General features: G+C 52.2%; 1 protein-coding gene across 3 annotated transcripts; it reads left to right on the forward strand.

Moving 5' to 3' along the window:
• Positions 1 to 8,602: 8,602 nt before the first annotated feature.
• On the forward strand, positions 8,603 to 16,239 carry RABGGTA (Rab geranylgeranyltransferase subunit alpha). 3 transcript variants are annotated; one of them, XM_012467899.2, is made up of 17 exons: positions 8,788 to 9,116; positions 9,282 to 9,392; positions 9,767 to 9,891; positions 10,083 to 10,270; positions 10,492 to 10,695; positions 11,021 to 11,104; positions 11,190 to 11,272; positions 11,361 to 11,462; positions 11,572 to 11,677; positions 11,771 to 11,822; positions 11,991 to 12,079; positions 12,231 to 12,319; positions 12,413 to 12,529; positions 13,318 to 13,431; positions 13,688 to 13,775; positions 15,102 to 15,220; positions 16,086 to 16,239. In XM_012467899.2, the coding sequence occupies exons 1-17, from the start codon at positions 9,114 to 9,116 to the stop codon at positions 16,134 to 16,136; spliced, it is 1,725 nt and encodes a 574-aa protein (XP_012323322.2). In that variant the 5' UTR covers positions 8,788 to 9,113; the 3' UTR covers positions 16,137 to 16,239. The 3 variants fall into 3 exon arrangements, with proteins under 3 accessions (XP_012323331.2, XP_012323322.2, XP_012323340.2); XM_012467908.2 differs by lacking the exons at positions 15,102 to 15,220; positions 16,086 to 16,239 and adding an exon at positions 14,447 to 14,683 and having other exon boundaries at positions 8,603 to 9,116; XM_012467917.2 differs by lacking the exons at positions 15,102 to 15,220; positions 16,086 to 16,239 and adding an exon at positions 14,327 to 14,434 and having other exon boundaries at positions 8,789 to 9,116; positions 13,688 to 13,809.
• Positions 16,240 to 16,686: the final 447 nt, after the last annotated feature.

A 16,686-nucleotide genomic window follows, 5' to 3' on the forward strand; every position in this document is an offset into this window, starting at 1 on the left:
AACCTTGCTAGGTGAGAGGAAATGCAGTCAAATGAGTCCCCTTGGGTAGGTAGTTCACAGCAGGATCACAAGTGAGGTGCCATCACCCCATGTGATGAGCTATAATGCAGGCAGCACAGGACCTAGTGCTGAGAGGCACAGACGAGGCACTTGATGAAGCCCTAAGTCAGGGCTCCTGCTCACCAACAGCTCCCGCTCACGCTCATTTCCTCTAGGAAGCCCACCCCCATCCCCAGACAGGGCAGCTCCTCGTCAGGTGCTCACCCACCACCACATGCCTCTCCATAAGGGCAGGGCAGTTGATAGAGTTGTACTTCTACATTTGCTTATATGATTATTTCCATCATTCAGAAAGTTTGATTAAACAGCCCAGGGCTAGCTTGTATGCTCCATGAGACAGAGACTGTGTCTGTGCTCTGCTTACTGCCATAGCCCCTGCCCTAGCGCGGATCAGGCACAGATGGCCCTCAGTCGCTATTTGTCGGACTGATGAATGGGACAGGGAAAGGGCCATGGTCAAGTCCTCCCCTAAAAGAGCAGTTCCTCTTTCCTCCCCTAGAGGAGCACGTCCTTCATCCCCTGTGTTCATCTACCAGCGACGGTATCCCATCCTTCCCCAGGACCCCACATTTCACTTTGCTCCATGGCTTCTGTTTCTCATCTGACATAGAACGTCAGGGCTTCTGCCTTCTGGTACCATTCACATATATGCCCAAAACAGAATGTGATGGTACCCCCTGCAGTTGGGCAGCAGTCTTGCCAGGCAGCAAGCTTCTTGGCTACGGTCCCACCTCCACCAGTGCTCTGGGCAATTTTTAGCCAACATGTCATCGTCATCACCAGTCACCATGCAGTGCCTGGCTCCTGTCACAGAGGCTTCAGTTCTGGCTGGCTCAGGAAGTTTTTCCAGCTTTTCAGCACCATTTCTTGGTTGCTCTTCCTTCAACTCTTCCCCAAGAGATGCCAACCTGAGTCAGCACCAACCACACCCTGGGAGAGTTAGAATGGTCTTGTGGGGACTTTCCCTTTGGGGCCCTTCTGTCTTTTAGTGCAGCCTTGGGAACCTACCCTGCCTTTTCACTGGCTAACCCGTTCCATCTTCTTCTTCAGCCAGGAAGTGTGCTACACGCACATGGCTACCCCCATGGGCCGTCAAGGAATTTCTCCAGCCTGACTCAGAAGGAACTGGGGAGCAGGGAGAAGAAAAAGAATGTAAGCATTCAAACCAAGTGTCCAAGGAATGGACAGTGTGGGGGAATGGGCAGTGGAGAGGATCTTGTTGGGCTCTGAGTTACTCTAGTCCCCTGGTCCATCCCAGGGATCAGAATGTTTCAGAACTTCAGAGTGGAGAGACTCTGGTCTCTGAATGTCCACTACTACATTCTCACTAAGTGGTTGACCATCACATGCTTGATTACCTCTCACACTGGTGAGCTCAACACCTCTCACTGAGGCCCATTCTACCTTTGGGCAGGTTTAATTATTAGAAAGTCCTTTCCTCGTAAAGAATCTACATCCACTCTCTAGTCTTTGTTCTTTGCTCTCAAGATACACAGAATCAATTAGGTTTCTATTCCAGGAGTTGGAAGACCATTATCATCTGTCCCTTGAGTCTTCTCTCCCAGTTCAATATCTTCATGTCCTCCCTCTGGTCATGGCCTCCTCTTGCCATCCTCATTTCTACCTCTGGACTCTACAGTTTGTCTCTGTCCCTCTCAAAATGGGCCACACACTCCTAACAGGGTTTGACTCTCACAGAGTCTGGGGCCTATGAGCCCCATTATTCTGAGTACTAAAGCTCTCAGTGCATCCCAAAATCATGATAGTGGTTTTGGCAAGTAGATCACAGTCAACTCTTTCCAATCCCACATCAACCAGAGTCTTCCTGTCTTCATAGACGATTGTTCTTCCACCCCTCACATATCTCACTCCTGTGAAGCTGATTATCCGAAGACCAAAGAACCAGACTGCAATCCTGTCCCTATTCAATACCAGGTGACAAATCTGGCCCAACAATCTTGCCAGATGCCATTATCCAGTATTCCTCCCAATTACGTGCCAGTGACCTTCGATTATGAGAGTGGCATCTGTGCTTGTCCCACATGTCACTGAAAAAGTGCCACCACTAGAGACCTCCCTCCAGGTTGACAAAGACACATTAATTCATATTAGTTGGTGATGGATGTCCTACCCATTACAACCATATCTACTATCCTATCACCCCACCCACAGTTCACCATTTTGTTGTTCAACATATCCTACGATAGAACTGGTGGGTGCAAAAGCACTAAGACAGTCATTTGAAAACCTAGTTTCCAAACCTGGCCACACCTCCAGATGTGTGACTTCATTGAGTATCTCTGGACTGCTGGAGACCTGTCAAGCCCTGTCTCGCTCTGATGTTCTGTTCTGTGATGGTCAGAGTTATATAGAATCAGGAACCTGGGGGCAGAGGAAGGTCCCTGTTCCAAGAGATAAGAATCAGGCACTTCTGCTTGTGCTGTGGGGAAGCTTCACTCTGCCGTCAATGACACATACCAAGCGCCCAGTACTTCTCCTCCCCTTTCATTTTCTCCACCCCAACTTGTGCTGGAACTCAGACTTCCCTATTTCATTTCCTCTGGGTCCCAAGAAGATCCAGACCATCTGGCCCTAGCTGCCTCCCCTTTCTGGCCCCTTCTCCACAAGGCCAGCATCCATCACCCCCATCCCAGCTTCCCAGGGGTCTCTGGACACTTCCTTCCACCCTCCTCCCATACTCCTGGCCCTGGCTGCGGCTCCATTAAAGCACGGTGGGTGAGGCAAGCCTGGAGGAAAAGCCAGCAAGAGAGCATCTTCTGGAATCAACCTGAGCATGAGGCCAGGCTTTATCACTTCTGGCCATGCAGCCTTGGGCAGAGCTTCAGTTTCTTGCCATCATGGCTATAATGTATTCAGTCATTATAATTTCTCATTAATTATAGCTTCAAGAGCACAGAAGCTCTCCTCCTCTCTTCATTGTCCATTTCTTCTTTTGCTCTCCGCTGAGGCTTCTCCGCCCCACACCCTCAGCCCTCAGCCCTGCCCTCACTACACTCTACCAAAGCTTGTTTGTGGGTTCCCTCACCTCCCCTCTCCCCAGAGCACCCATTCTCTGCTGGGGTGTAATTACTACCTGCACACACCTGACACCCACGCTGACCTCTTCTGACTTGACCTCTCATCCTCTCTCCAGGCAAGGATTTCTTGCTGCCTCAGGACATCTCCACATCAAAACTGAACATGTGAGAAGTAGTTCTCCACTTTTCACACAACCATCCCTCCCTGCACCCGTGTCCTAGGACCTCTGTGGACACCACAAATTCTCAAGTCCTTGGCTTTACAACTCGCAAGCCTTCCTCCAAGTTGCCTTCATCCCTGCATCTCAGTCTCACCTGCCACCAAATCCTGCCTACTGGTCCTCAAAAATAGTCCTTCACCATCCCATTCTCAATGCCCACTGCCCACCCACAGCCACAGGGACACTGATGTGGATTCTAGGTTCTGCCAAAATATCCCTGAGGAGGGGGTTTTCTAACCTCCTTCCCCACATTTACCTCCACTCTGTGTCTCCCATCCCCCACCAAACCTCTTACCCATACCTGTGTCTGGGAGAGTTTTAAAATAGGAGGATCAGAGCTGTACATTCATGATTTGTGCACTTTCAGGATAATACGTTATGCCTCATTGACAAGTTTTACAGGAAGAATAGAATAAGCATCAAAAGTTAAAGAGAAAAAATGTAAACCATTACATATCACCAGATCTAAAACAAGTTCCTCTTAACCTGAGTCTGGGTGAGCTGTCCCTTCCGTGGGCCCTCACGGGCCCCTGTCCTCCTACTCCAGCTTACGTGTTTCACCCAAGAGACCTGCTGTGTCCAATACTAATCACTAGCCCCGTGCACTTATTTACATTTAAACTAGGCCGGGTGCAGTGGCTCACAACTATAGTCCCAGCAATTTGGGAGGCTGAGGCAGGATGATTGCTTGGAGGCCAGGAGTTGGAGACCAGCCTGGGCAATATAGAAAGACCCTGTGTCTAAAAAAAAATTTTTTTTTAATTAGCCAGGCATGGGCTAATTTTTAAAAACTGGCTGAGTGTGCGCCTGTAGTCCTAGCTACTTGGAAGCCTGAGGCAGGAGGATCACTTGAGCCCAGGAGTTGGAGGCTGCAGAGAGATATGATTACACCACTGTACTCCAGCCTGGGCAACAGAGCAAGACCCTGTGGCTGGAGTGCAGTGGCACAACCTCTGCTCACTGCAACCTCTGCCTCTTGGGCTCAAGCAATTCTTGGCCTCAGCCTCCCATGTAGCTGGGACTACAGGCATGCACCACCATGCCTGGCTAATTTTTGTATTTTTAGTTGAGACAGGGTTTCACCATGTTGGCCAGGCTAGTCTCAAACTCCTGACATCAAGTGATCCACTCACCTTGGGTTCCCAAAGTGCTGGGATTACAGCACTACAGCTGGCACCTGGCCAAAAAAAAAAAAAAAAAAAAAAATTAATTAAAATAAAACAAAACCAAAAATTCAGTTCCTCAATTGCACTAGCCACATTTCAAGTGCTTAGTAGTTCCATGGGGCTACTGTCAACCATGTTGGAAAGCACAGACACCAAACACATCCGTTGTCCCAGAAAGTTCTATTGGACAGTGCTACACCCCACCATAAGCTCTGGAAGACAGAGACTTGTCTTTCTGGTCCCATACTGGATCCCTGGCACCTGACATGCTGTGAGGCCCAGCACAGATGCTGAACACCAAAGAAGTGAATGAATGCGCACACTGCCGCACACCACACATGGCCCAGCGGTAGCTCCATGACCTTTCTCCCACTTGCTTCCCCTGCCTCCAGACCATGGCTTCTAGCCAAGCTTTGACCCAAGGTCCTAACCCAGAGCTCATAGCCCCTTCCCTCCCTCTAAACTATCTCTGATCTGTGACAGGCTCAGGGTCCTGGAGCCGTTATAAGTGAGTATGTGTGTGCTTGTGTGTACGTATGTTGGGAGCAGGAGTAGAGAATGAATTGGCAGGGGTGAAAAGATGCCAGGGTTCCAGGTCTCAAGAAGCTCAAGTTCAGGCCTCTGGCAATGGTCACTCCCAGCTATGCAGCTGACTGGATTCTGAATCTCCCAGATGTGTGACTCTGGACAAGAAACTAACCTCTGTGAACCCACTGTATTCCCTGATGCTTCACTGTAAAATATGGATAATAATACCTGCTTCATATAGGTAGTGAGTGCAGTAAATAAGATGTCTGGGGCTCTGTTGATACTCAATTATTGTTTGTTTCTTTCTATACATAGAGGGCAGTAAAATCTCTTCTTCAAGCATCATTTAGATTGTGGCTCTCAGACACCTGCATGGTTCCCACTTATCCCACACAGGAGGCCAAATGTAACTCCTGACAGCTCCTTTTGCCTTCAAGCAAGAGGCTTGTCATCAGTTCCATTGCTCTTATCTCCAAAGGCACCTGGCTCGGCCTCTCTCTGCCAGCCAGCTACGCTTGTTTGGCTCTCTCTCCCTCACCTTCACGTCATATTACATACCTGAAATACCCTTCCTGCCTGCGCTTTCCAAAACCCAAGCCCTGCCTTCCCTGATGCAGAGTTTTTCATGAGACTCACTTCCTCTCTTAAGTCTGCTTGACTCAACCTTCTCAGTTTCAAGATTGCTAATCATTAGAAAATATTTCTTCCCTATCTCAGCCTCCTGCCACCCCCTTTCCTCCTCCCTTAGTGACTATGAAGCAAGGCTGTACCTGGCAAATCTGCACCTGAGGGCATCTGTGTTCCCAGGTGTCTGGTTGCGCCTGTGAGTGTGTGCAGAGCAGGAAGCAAGAGAAGGTGATGACCAACAACTAAAAAAGGCTGGTGGTGAGGTGGGAGGGCTGCCCCAGACTAGATACAGGTCCCATTTGGCCACTTATTACATGGTGGCCCTCAACAAGTTACTTAATCTTTCTGAGCCTCAGTTTACTATTACTATACTGAGTCCTTACTTAGGACAGACACTATTCTAAGTGCTTTACATAGATTCTTTTATTTCAGCTTAACTTCAACAGATTAACTTCAACTGCAGCAGGTAGATAATATTATTTTTCCTATGTTACTGTTGAAGAAAGAGACACAGAGGAAGCTCAACACAGAAGTTGAGTAACTTGCCCCAGGTCACCCTGGGACAAGTAAGTGGCAAAGCTAGGATGTGTAGCCAGGCAGTTTGGCTCCAGCATCCACGTTCTTAATTACTCTGCTAACTACCTCCCACCTGTAATTCTGTGTATGTGCACATACCTCATATATATGCAAAGCTCCCATCACAGTGGCTGGCACAAAGAGAACCAATAAATGGTTTAACTCTTTCCTCACTGGGACTGCAAATACACAAGGATAGAAAAACAAAATGTCTCTTTTCCTCTGTAATTTGTTATAGGAGCTAGGAGAGAACAAGTATATAATGGGCACTTTATATACAATCCTAGGGGCTGAGAGAAGTGTGAAAGATATATAAAGATTTAAAGTATTGGCCGGGCGCATGACTCATGCCAGTAATCCCACCACTTTGGGAGGCTGAGGTGGGCCGATAACCTGAGGTCAGGAGTCTGAGACCGGCCTGGCCAATGTGGTGAAACCCCCTCCTACTAAGAATACAGAAACTAGCTGGGTGTGGTGGCACATGGCTGTAGTCCAAGCTACTTGGGAGGCTGAGGCAAGAGAATCGCTTGAACCCGGGAGGCATGGGTGACACCCTGTCTCAAAAAAAAAAAAAAAAAAAAAAAGCATTATCTTCTTAACCAGGTGACCAGGTGTGAGTTAGAAGCGCACATATGCCAACACACTATTCACAAAGACATCACACATGTACACATGAGGTGCACACACACTCACTAGCCACCTTGAGCCCCATGAAGACTCCATCAGAAAACCTTCCTGAGCTGCTCCAGGCCGTGCAGATCTCTCCTATTCCTGAATGCCAACAGAACTCATTGTTAGGCCCAACCAAGCCAGCCCTCGCTATGTGATATTTTGTTTGTTCATTCAAATTACTACTGAATACCTACTGAGAATCAGGACCAGGTATCAAAGAGGCAAGATCAAAAAAGTATGGCTCCGGTCCTCCAGGAACTTTCAGTATGATAGAAGATACTGGCACACAAACCAAGACTTCTGGGGAAAGAAGACTTACAGTAGGCACAGGGGAAAAAAGCATTGCCTTTGAAAGTACATATGAAGGTCTACCAGATCGGACGAGGGCATTTTAGAGAACTTCCTGAGGTGCCACTTGAGTTAAATATTTTTTCTTTGTTCTGTAGAGTTCAAAAAGTTAAATCTTAGAGATAAACAGGAGTTACTGTGGCAAAGGAGGGGCGCAGAGAAAAGAGAGTGAAGAAGAGAGAAGAGGCTAACATTTAGGGAACTGCATGTATTTCTGTAGGCTGTCATGAAGAGTTTTTAGCAGGGTCAGCAGCAGGACGTATGGCCAGAGAGTAGGGAGAGCCCAAATGCCAAAAGGTCTGATGTGCTAAGCTGAGAGATTACAATTCTGTCCTGAAAAGGAGCCATTCAGGGGCTTTAGGCAGCGATATGACATCAGATCTGCGTTTTAGAAATATTGATTCAGCAGCACAGAGGAGGGACTGATAACAGAAGTGATGAGGTGGAAGACATTGAAAAGACTTTCAACAATCTGGAAAAGAAATCTGAAGTTTGAACTCTTAGAGGCAGTGGGAATAGACAGTATTTAAGCGAGTTTAAGAAGTGGGGAGGAAATAGTGTCATTCGCTACAATAGAAAACATAAAGGCCAATGTTTAGACGGGATGAATGAGAGACAATTTATACCTTTTGGCTTTTGGAGTTTGAGGTGTCTCTGGAGCACCCAGGTGATATCCAATAGGTGTTTGAATATGTATGTGCATGTATATTATTTATTGTTATTTAAGCTTCCAAGCCATCTGGGCTGGAGATATAATTTTGGGTGTCATCAACTTATAGGTAGTAATTAAAACAATGAGTGTGGTTGATGTCACCCAGAGAAAGTGTGATGCCAGATTTATGGGCCACAACAGAGAGCTCTGCAGAACTCCAACTCTAAGCAGTTGAAGGCTTAGATTTAAACATTCTCCCAGGAACAGTGTATGCAGTGGAAAAGGGGTGAGGAAAGAGCCCTGGAGATGACCACATTTAGGGGAGGAGGTGAACAGATGAGAAGAGAGAGGCAGAGGTACGGGAGGAGAAGCCAGAATAGGGGTGCCAAGTGTAAAGAAGTGGGTAGGGTCAAATGCTTCAGAGGTTAGAGAAAATGACAGGAGTTCAACTCCACCTGTTAGATTTAACTTCTAGAAGTTTGTCGGTGTGGCCAGGATAAGGTCAGTGGAGTAGTGAAGGTGTGGGTTTACAGCTATTGGAAAACCTCTTCCACTAACTACACTGCACTTTGAGTTGCCAACCAGCATGGTCCGCCCCCATTTCACACGCACGCTACAGTCGCATGAGCGCACTCGTACACACCAGGTGGCTAATAGATACATAGCGTGTCCTGACACCGAGCGCACAGCCCCGCGCACGCGCCTCCGAGCCGCCTCCTCCGCCGCAGGCCCTTCCCCAAGCCAGCAGAGGGCGCTGGGTTTCGGCGAGCAGGGACGTGGCGCCGCTCTAGCCAGCTCCTGGGCTCTGTAGCGGGCGCCGCAGTCTGCGTCCCCCGCGCCTCCTCCCAGCGCAGGTGGGTCCGCCCGCGGGGGGCGGGGGTGCCCGGGAGCCGTGGGACGGGCGGGTAGCGGCAACCTTTGGGGCGCAGAGTGGTCCCCATCGCCTAGGTGTCCCGGCTGGGGCTCTGGCCATGGCGAATCGAGCTATGGGAAGGGCCATACGGATGGAAGTCCTAGTCTGGGTATTCGCCTCTTCCTGAATGTGCAACGCCTGTCCCAGGACCTCTTTACACCCTGGGGGTCTCTGCCCAGGCACGCGCGCTGTTTCCGGAACACAGCTGAGGGCGGAGCTAGTGGGGCGGGGCTACGTGATTGACACCTCTCTCCTCAGACTTCAAGGGCTGCCACTGGACCCTTCCCCTGTCTTGAACCCTGAGCCGGCACCATGGTGAGAACCCTGAGCCCAGCCCTTCACCTCCGCAGGCCGGTGCCCTCACCCCGAGTGGCCGTGCCTTGGTTGCCCCGTATGAACCTGGGGCTCCACAGTGTGGGGTTTTTGCAAGTCAGCTCCTACAAGGCAACCTGCACTCTTCCAACCCGTTCATCCTTGTAGCACGGACGCCTGAAGGTGAAGACGTCAGAAGAGCAGGCGGAGGCCAAAAGGCTAGAGCGAGAGCAGAAGCTGAAGCTGTACCAGTCAGCCACCCAAGCCGTATTCCAGAAGGTGGGGCCCTCAGAGGTAGCCCCAACCCCAGGTGGCGCCCTCAGTATAGTACGCAGGCCAAGAGCTTGTCCCTAGAGTCAGACTGCCTGGATCCAATTCTGGGTTCTCTCACTTATAACTATGACCTTGGACAAGTTGCTGAATCGCTGGGCCTCAGTTTGCTTATATGTAAAATGGAGCTAATAATTGTACCTACTGCATAAGGCTGTTGTGAAGATTAAATGAGAGAATACTTGTAAAGCCATAAAGCATGGTTCATAGTACCTGTTGTGTAGTGTGGGATTCACAGAATATCGGGTGGTTCTATATTTATGTTATTTAGTCCTGTAGTGGGCAAATGGTATGATCTCTGACCCTGCTACCTGTCTTCTCAGCGCCAGGCTGGTGAGCTGGATGAGTCAGTGCTGGAACTGACAAGCCAGATTCTGGGAGCCAACCCTGATTTTGCCACCCTCTGGAACTGCCGACGAGAAGTACTCCAGCAGCTGGAGACTCAGAAGTGCGTAGGGCTTCGGGGTCTTAGAAGACTGCCCTGGCCCTGCACCTGCACTACCTGGGTCCAGGGGTGGAGGAGAAATGTGGCAGCCAGTGGCATAGATGGAGGACAGTAGGGGGCTGGGTGCAGAAAGTGAGGGGTGAGCTGAGGTTGAGTGTAGGAAAGCCCTGACCCTGCTTCCCCTCTGGGTGCAGGTCTCCTGAGGAATTGGCTGCTCTGGTGAAGGCAGAACTGGGCTTCCTGGAGAGCTGCCTGCGGGTGAACCCCAAGTCTTATGGCACCTGGCACCACCGAAGCTGGCTGCTAGGCCGCCTGCCTGACCCCAACTGGGCCCGGGAGCTGGAGCTGTGTGCCCGCTTCCTGGAGGTCGATGAGCGGAACTGTACGTTCCTGCAGACTCACCTGCCCACATTCTGGTGCTGGGGCCTTATTAAGGCCCAGAATGGGGAGGGATATCCAGGATGGGTCCACTGAGCTCGCGCTGAAAGGGATGATGGAGCCAAATGCATCCTCTGTGGAGTGCACTGAGGTGTTTCTAGGGGTTCCAGCCAGGTAGCTCCTCTTGCCCTGCTTCTAATATATGTTGTCACCTCTCCCCTCCAGTTCACTGCTGGGACTATCGGCGTTTTGTGGCCTCACAGGCAGCAGTGCCCCCTGCAGAAGAGCTAGCCTTCACTGACAGCCTCATCACCCGAAACTTCTCCAACTACTCTTCCTGGCATTACCGCTCCTGCCTCTTGCCCCAGCTGCACCCCCAGCCAGATTCTGAACCACAGGGGCGCCTCCCTGAGGATGTGCTGCTCAAAGGTAAGCAAGGTCGGGGTACTCGGGAGGACTCTGCAGCGCCACCCTTCCAGCCCCCATGCCTGACCCTGTTCCTGATCCTGTCGCTCGGATTTATTGAGCACCTACTTTATGCCTGGCTCCATGGGTGCCTAAGACTCAGTCCCTGGCTGCAGGGAGCTCAAGTGTCTGATGGGGAAGATAAAACTGACATACGCAGCCCCTGTGCAAGGACAGCATATAAGTGAGACTGGGGGCTGGAAGTACTCCAAGAAGAGGGTAGGGTGTTGAAATGGCCAGGAGCCAACCATTGGCCTGACCACAGCCCATGCCTCCCGGAACCCCACAGAGCTGGAGCTGGTGCAGAATGCCTTCTTCACTGACCCCAATGATCAGAGTGCCTGGTTCTATCACCGTTGGCTCCTAGGCCGAGGTGAGCAATGAGGAAAGGGGCTGGGTATTTAGGGCTTGGTAGGAATGGGAGAGGGTTTAAGATCTGATGCTGTGTTTCTCCGCAGCTGACCCCCAGGATGCACTGCGCTGCCTGCATGTGAGCCGGGACGAGGCCTGTCTGACTGTCTCCTTCTCTCGGCCCCTCCTAGTGAGTCCTGCAGCTTTTGTCAAGAGCACTGTGGGATTGTGGGCCTGGTGCTGTTGGAGCTGAAGTCTCTTTTTGTCCCTTATACCAGGTGGGCTCCAGAACAGAGACCTTGCTGCTCATGGTTGATGATTCTCCCCTGATTGTGGAGTGGAGGACCCCAGATGGCAGGAACCAGCCCAGCCATGTCTGGGTATCCCAGGATTGGTGAGGCAGAAGTGGGGGGTCTGGGGCAGGTCTGGGTGGGAGAGTCAAAAAAGTGGTTATTAGGCCCCGGCATTTCCTTGACCCAGCACTCCCAGCTCTGTGACCTGCCTGCTGCCTCCCTCAACGACCAGTCACCCCAACATACATTTCGCGTCATTTGGACAGAAGGTGATGTCCAGAAAGAATGCGTGCTTTTAAAAGGTGATGGAACTTGCAGCCTCCACCCCTTGCAGCAGCCCCCATCCCTTTCTTCCTCTTGTGGGTGCACCCCACAACCACTTACTCTTTCCCCAGGCCGCCAGGAGGGCTGGTGTCGGGACTCCACCACAGACGAGCAGCTATTCAGGTGGTGACAGGGAAGCACAAAACAAGGAGAGGGGCTCTGGGCTCTGGGCAGCAGGCAGCTAGGGCAGGAGCCGGAGCCTCGGGGAGATGTTTCAGGGTAGATTCTGGGGATTTGACCAGTACTGCAGGGCTGCCGGCCTCAACACCTCCCTACCCTGCCCACCCGCAGGTGTGAGCTGTCAGTGGAAAAGTCCACAGTGCTACAGTCTGAGCTGGAATCCTGTAAGGAGCTGCAGGAGCTGGAGCCTGAGAATAAATGTGAGGCCCCATTCTGTGAGAGTCTGCTCCCAAAGCCCACTGAAGAAGCCCCTTTCCAGAGTGGCCCTGAGAGGAAAGCAGGAGGGCCTCAGGCGGATGGGAGCAGAGGAGGATCCAGGAGAAAGCCTCCTTTTCCCCAACCTCTCCTCAGGGTGCCTGCTCACCATCATCCTGCTGATGCGGGCGCTGGACCCCCTGCTGTATGAGAAGGAAACCCTGCAGTACTTCCAGACCCTGAAGGCAAGTTGTGCCTGCAGAACAGGCCAGGGGGAGGCCCAGCAGGCAGGAGGCAGGCAGCTGACATGCATACCCTGCCCACCCCATCCACTCCAGGCCGTGGACCCCATGCGGGCAGCATATCTGGATGACCTGCGCAGCAAGTTCTTGCTGGAGAATAGCGTGCTCAAGATGGAGTATGCCGATGTGCGCGTGCTGCACCTGGCTCACAAGGTATGGGATGCCGCATGCGCCTTCCCCTGGCCCTCATCCTGCTGGCCTCCCCACGTCCCTGAAGTTGCCCCAGTCTCAGATGCTTTGGTGGACTTCCTCCCAATCAAGATGGAGTTCATTCCTTCCTCCCAGCTTGCTCCTCTTCCAGCCTTGCTTTCTGTCACTCAGCCCATTTTTCTTTTTGTCACTCACTTTCAAATTCCGAGTCACCAGGACCTCCTTGTGCTGCTTCTTCCCCAGTCTGCTCACAGCTTCATCTTCCTTCACAGTGACCCCTACCCCACCCCCCTACACATTCCAGCACGTCTGACCTTGGAGCAACCCCCAACACCTGAAAGCCAGATAGTTTCCAGAGATTCCTGAGAAGTTGTCCAGCCTCCACTTTTCCTAGTCCTTCCCAACACAGCAGTTTCATCACGTCACTACAACGCACCTCCGTTCCTGCCATAGTCGTCTCCTGCCTCATCAGAATCCAGTCCCTGCGGTGTCTTTGTTTGCCCAGCACCCTCCACTGGCCCCTGTACCTCCAAGCTCCAGGCCTCCTCCTCCTCGCCCACTCCACTGGTCACTCCACTCGCAGCACTCACTGTCTGTCCCATGTCCATGACATGTAGCATGTACTACTGTGGGCTATAAGGTCAACTTCCCGCCTGCTCCCATCCTCTCCTTGGCTTGGGTCCCCAAGGGCTTGTGGGGCACAGAGGGCATGTGCCTAATAAACACCGGCCGAGGACCCTCTCCCAGGTCTCCTAGGAAACCCATCACTTCCTTCCTCCCTTCACCCCCAGGATCTGACAGTGCTCTGCCATCTGGAGCAGCTGCTCTTGGTCACCCATCTTGACCTGTCACACAATCGTCTCCGAACCCTGCCGCCTGCCCTGGCTGCCCTGCGCTGCCTTGAGGTAAAGTACCCATGTCTCCATCGCTGTCGTGGGTGGTTCTTTTCCCCTTCCTCTACCTCAGAAGTCTGCCTATCTTACAAAGAGACGTCCAGGACCTTCCGCCCCTAACAGGTAACTGTGTGCCTTCTGCCTTCGTCACCCAGCCTAACCCTGTGAGTCCCTCTGTGCGCTGTGGGCCCATCGGCCTGAGCTCCTCAGTTGCTGAACCATCCCTGGCTGACGGCGCCTGCCCTGCCTTGTGTCTTCCTGCCCACAGGTGCTGCAGGCCAGCGATAATGCCATAGAGTCCCTGGACGGCGTCACCAACCTACCCCGGCTACAGGAGCTGCTATTGTGCAACAACCGTATCCTTCCTTCTGGGTGCCTTTCAGACAGTGGGTAAGGTGAAGTGCCACCCTGGGAGGGACAGACAGCAGGCAGGGTACGTGCCACCCTCTGGCAGGTCAGGAGACAGGGACTCTTAGTGTGAGTTGAAGAGGGAGAGCCTGGGGCTCTCGGGCTATCACTGACTTGCACTGCTGGAGTTTGGCAGAGTGTAAGGGACTTCCTCAAGTCAGAGTTCACAAATGGGCAGCCTGCAGATGGTCTTCAGGACCATGTAGTTTTTTAAAAATCAGGAAGGTTCATACTTAAAAAAAAAAACTATAGAGTTCTGATTCCTCTCTTAAAAATTGGAAGTTAGAGCAACCTTTCACTAGTATTTTCACACAGCAGCCCTGGATCATTGCTGAATAGTAAATGTCTCTTTGGACCAGTCTAGATTTCCACCTTACCATCCCCTCCACCACTGCTCTCATACTATACCAGCCTGCGTGGGGTGTTGCGGCTCATTCTTTTCTGGCTAACCCTGTGCGCAGGCGTTTGCAGTCCCTGCCTAGAGCCTGATTCCCTCCAGGGAGCATATGAGATGTCCATCAAACATACTTCCAGGCAGCAGTCCCCAGCTCTTGAGGGCACACAGGAGCAAATGGATTGGGAGGAACCTGCCAAGCTTTCCTTGACTCTCCTGCACAAGGCCTCCAGCAGCCTGCAGCACTCCAGCCTCTTGCCTCCTGCCCCAGGCTGGTCCTCCTCAACCTGCAGGGTAACCCGCTGTGCCAAGCAGTGGGCATCTTGGAGCACCTGACTGAACTGCTGCCTTCAGTGAGCACCATCCTCACCTAAGAGGCCCTGCCCCCTCCCCTTGCCCTCTAACTTATTGGGACTGAATAAAGAATGGAGAGGCCTCCTCAGGCTACCAGTTGTTATCGTGGCTACCACATCACCATTGCCTTCATTGCTACGGCCATTTATTTTGGCCTTGGTTGCCCCATATGAACCTGGGGCTCCACAGTGTGGGGTTTCTGCAGGTCAAAAATTTTGGGAAAAGGAAGAGACATGGGGAGACATGGGGTGTTCCTGGCTCATTCTTTCTGCACCATCCTGCTGTTTCCTCTCAGGGACAGCCAAGACCTCAGTGTTTGGGGCAGAATTCAGGGTGAGGGCTGAGCTTGAGTTTACCTTCTGGTTTGGGGTGGGAGCTGGGGCTGGGAGCTGGGGCTGGGTCTAGATTCCAAGCAGGAATAGGGCTTGGGATCAGGTTCAGGTTCTGGCTGAGTTGCAGAGCAGCTGTGAGTTTCTCCAGCTGAAAGCATCATACAAGTTTTTCCCATGACCCCTGCACCTTTCAGATGTCCTCTCTGCCCTGGCCCCCATTCACCACAGCCAGGGAGACTCGGGGGCTTCGTGTTCCCAGGAGTGGGCCAGGGTGCCCTTGCTCTGCCCTGCCTTAACAACAGTATCAGTCCCCGTGAGTAGCATTCTACGGTTGAAGTACCCTTGAGCATACTTGGTACCATTTGATCCTCACAGGCTTTCAGGAATGAGATCATTAGGCCCAGTGTACTGATGAGGAAACTGCTATTGAGACTTGCCCAAGGTTGCTAAGCAAATCAGCACTGAAACCAAAGTTGTCTCTACCCTTGGTCTAGGACTCTAGACTCACGTTCTTGCTTCTGTATTGCTAAGGAATGATTGGGCAGCAGCCTGGCCTTGGCTCCTTCAAGTCCTGAGCTGAGTGTCTACTCCCATGGTGCCCCCCACACACATACCATGTACACACCTTGTCCTGACCTAGAGAGGCCTGAGTTTTGGGTGGGGGGAGGGGACTGGCTCAGGGGTTAGGACACTAACTCAAATCTGGCTGGGTGGGGAGAGAAAGACTGATTAAAGCTAGAGAGAGTGTGACAAAGGCACATTCCTGGTTGTCTGGGATCCACCTGGGCCCACATGTGCTCACACACATCCGGACAACCAGGGCCCTGCCCCTTCCCGTATCTGCAGTGATGCACAAACACCCAGCCCCAGCACGAAGCCCTCTGGCTGACCTGCCTGGAAGTTTGATTTCCACTGGTGTGCCAACTGAGAGTGTTGGAGGTGGGGCAGACCTGTTCCCCCCCACCTCCCTCCGGGCAGGTTCTGGTGCTTGGAGCTGGACAAGAAAAGGCAGTGTGGGTGTGGAGTGCTCCCTGCCAGTTCCTGGGGCCTCTTTGTCCCCAGTCCCCACGGCACCTCCCTGCCTGATGCATCACCAAACAACCCCTCCTGGATTCTGCTTCCTTGTGTCTTTTTATCAACCTATTTTCACTGTCTTCTGCTCGGCGCCCCGTGGGCAGAGCTGGGATACCAATGGGAAGGAAGGAAAGAAGGAAGAAGCCCCTGGCTGACGGGCCCAAGAACAAGACCCAAGGAGACCCTCCCTGAAGATGCATAGCCTCCTCCTCTGTGCCCTGGGATTGCCTTGGTGCCATCCTTGGTGTTTCCCCGGTTCCGGGGTGGAGTTAGGATGCACACAGGACAGGGGCCTGAGCCGGTTGGTCTGGATTCCCAGGAAGAATTCCAGGTTGGAAAAAGGAATCCTCAAGTCCAGCTGAGCAGAGAGTCCTCGCAGTGAGAGAAGGGGGTAATCTGCACTCCTGGAAGGGGGACTCAGTTCCCACCCAAGCCTAAGTGGAAAGACCTAAGCCTCCACCAAGCCCCCAGGCTACAGCGGGGGTGGGGGCGTAAAGTGAGATGGCTCCTACTCTGATCCCCCTAATCCAAAACTTGAGGGGCAGCTCACTCATGCCTGGGGCTGTAAAGCAGCTGAAGAAGAAGGGACAGACTTGGGGGTTGGGGAAGTCAGAATATCTGGTAGAGCCAGCAGGTCAGGGGTTAGCTGGTGGAGCCAGTCTGAGGGCCTGGCTGCTGATGTCACCAGTCTGCAGCCTGGGATTC

The sequence above is a fragment of the Aotus nancymaae genome, unplaced genomic scaffold, assembly GCF_030222135.1.
Source record: "Aotus nancymaae isolate 86718 unplaced genomic scaffold, 86718_ANA_hifiasm-v0.15.2.pri h1tg000011l, whole genome shotgun sequence".
Taxonomy (NCBI): Eukaryota; Metazoa; Chordata; class Mammalia; order Primates; family Aotidae; genus Aotus; species Aotus nancymaae.

Coding starts and splice junctions, on each gene's coding strand:
- RABGGTA (XM_012467899.2), top strand. Junction 11,273..11,360: donor CCTTCTCTCGGCCCCTCCTA/GTGAGTCCTGCA, acceptor CCCTTATACCAG/GTGGGCTCCAGAACAGAGAC. Junction 13,776..15,101: donor GCTGCTATTGTGCAACAACC/GTATCCTTCCTT, acceptor TGCACCTTTCAG/ATGTCCTCTCTGCCCTGGCC.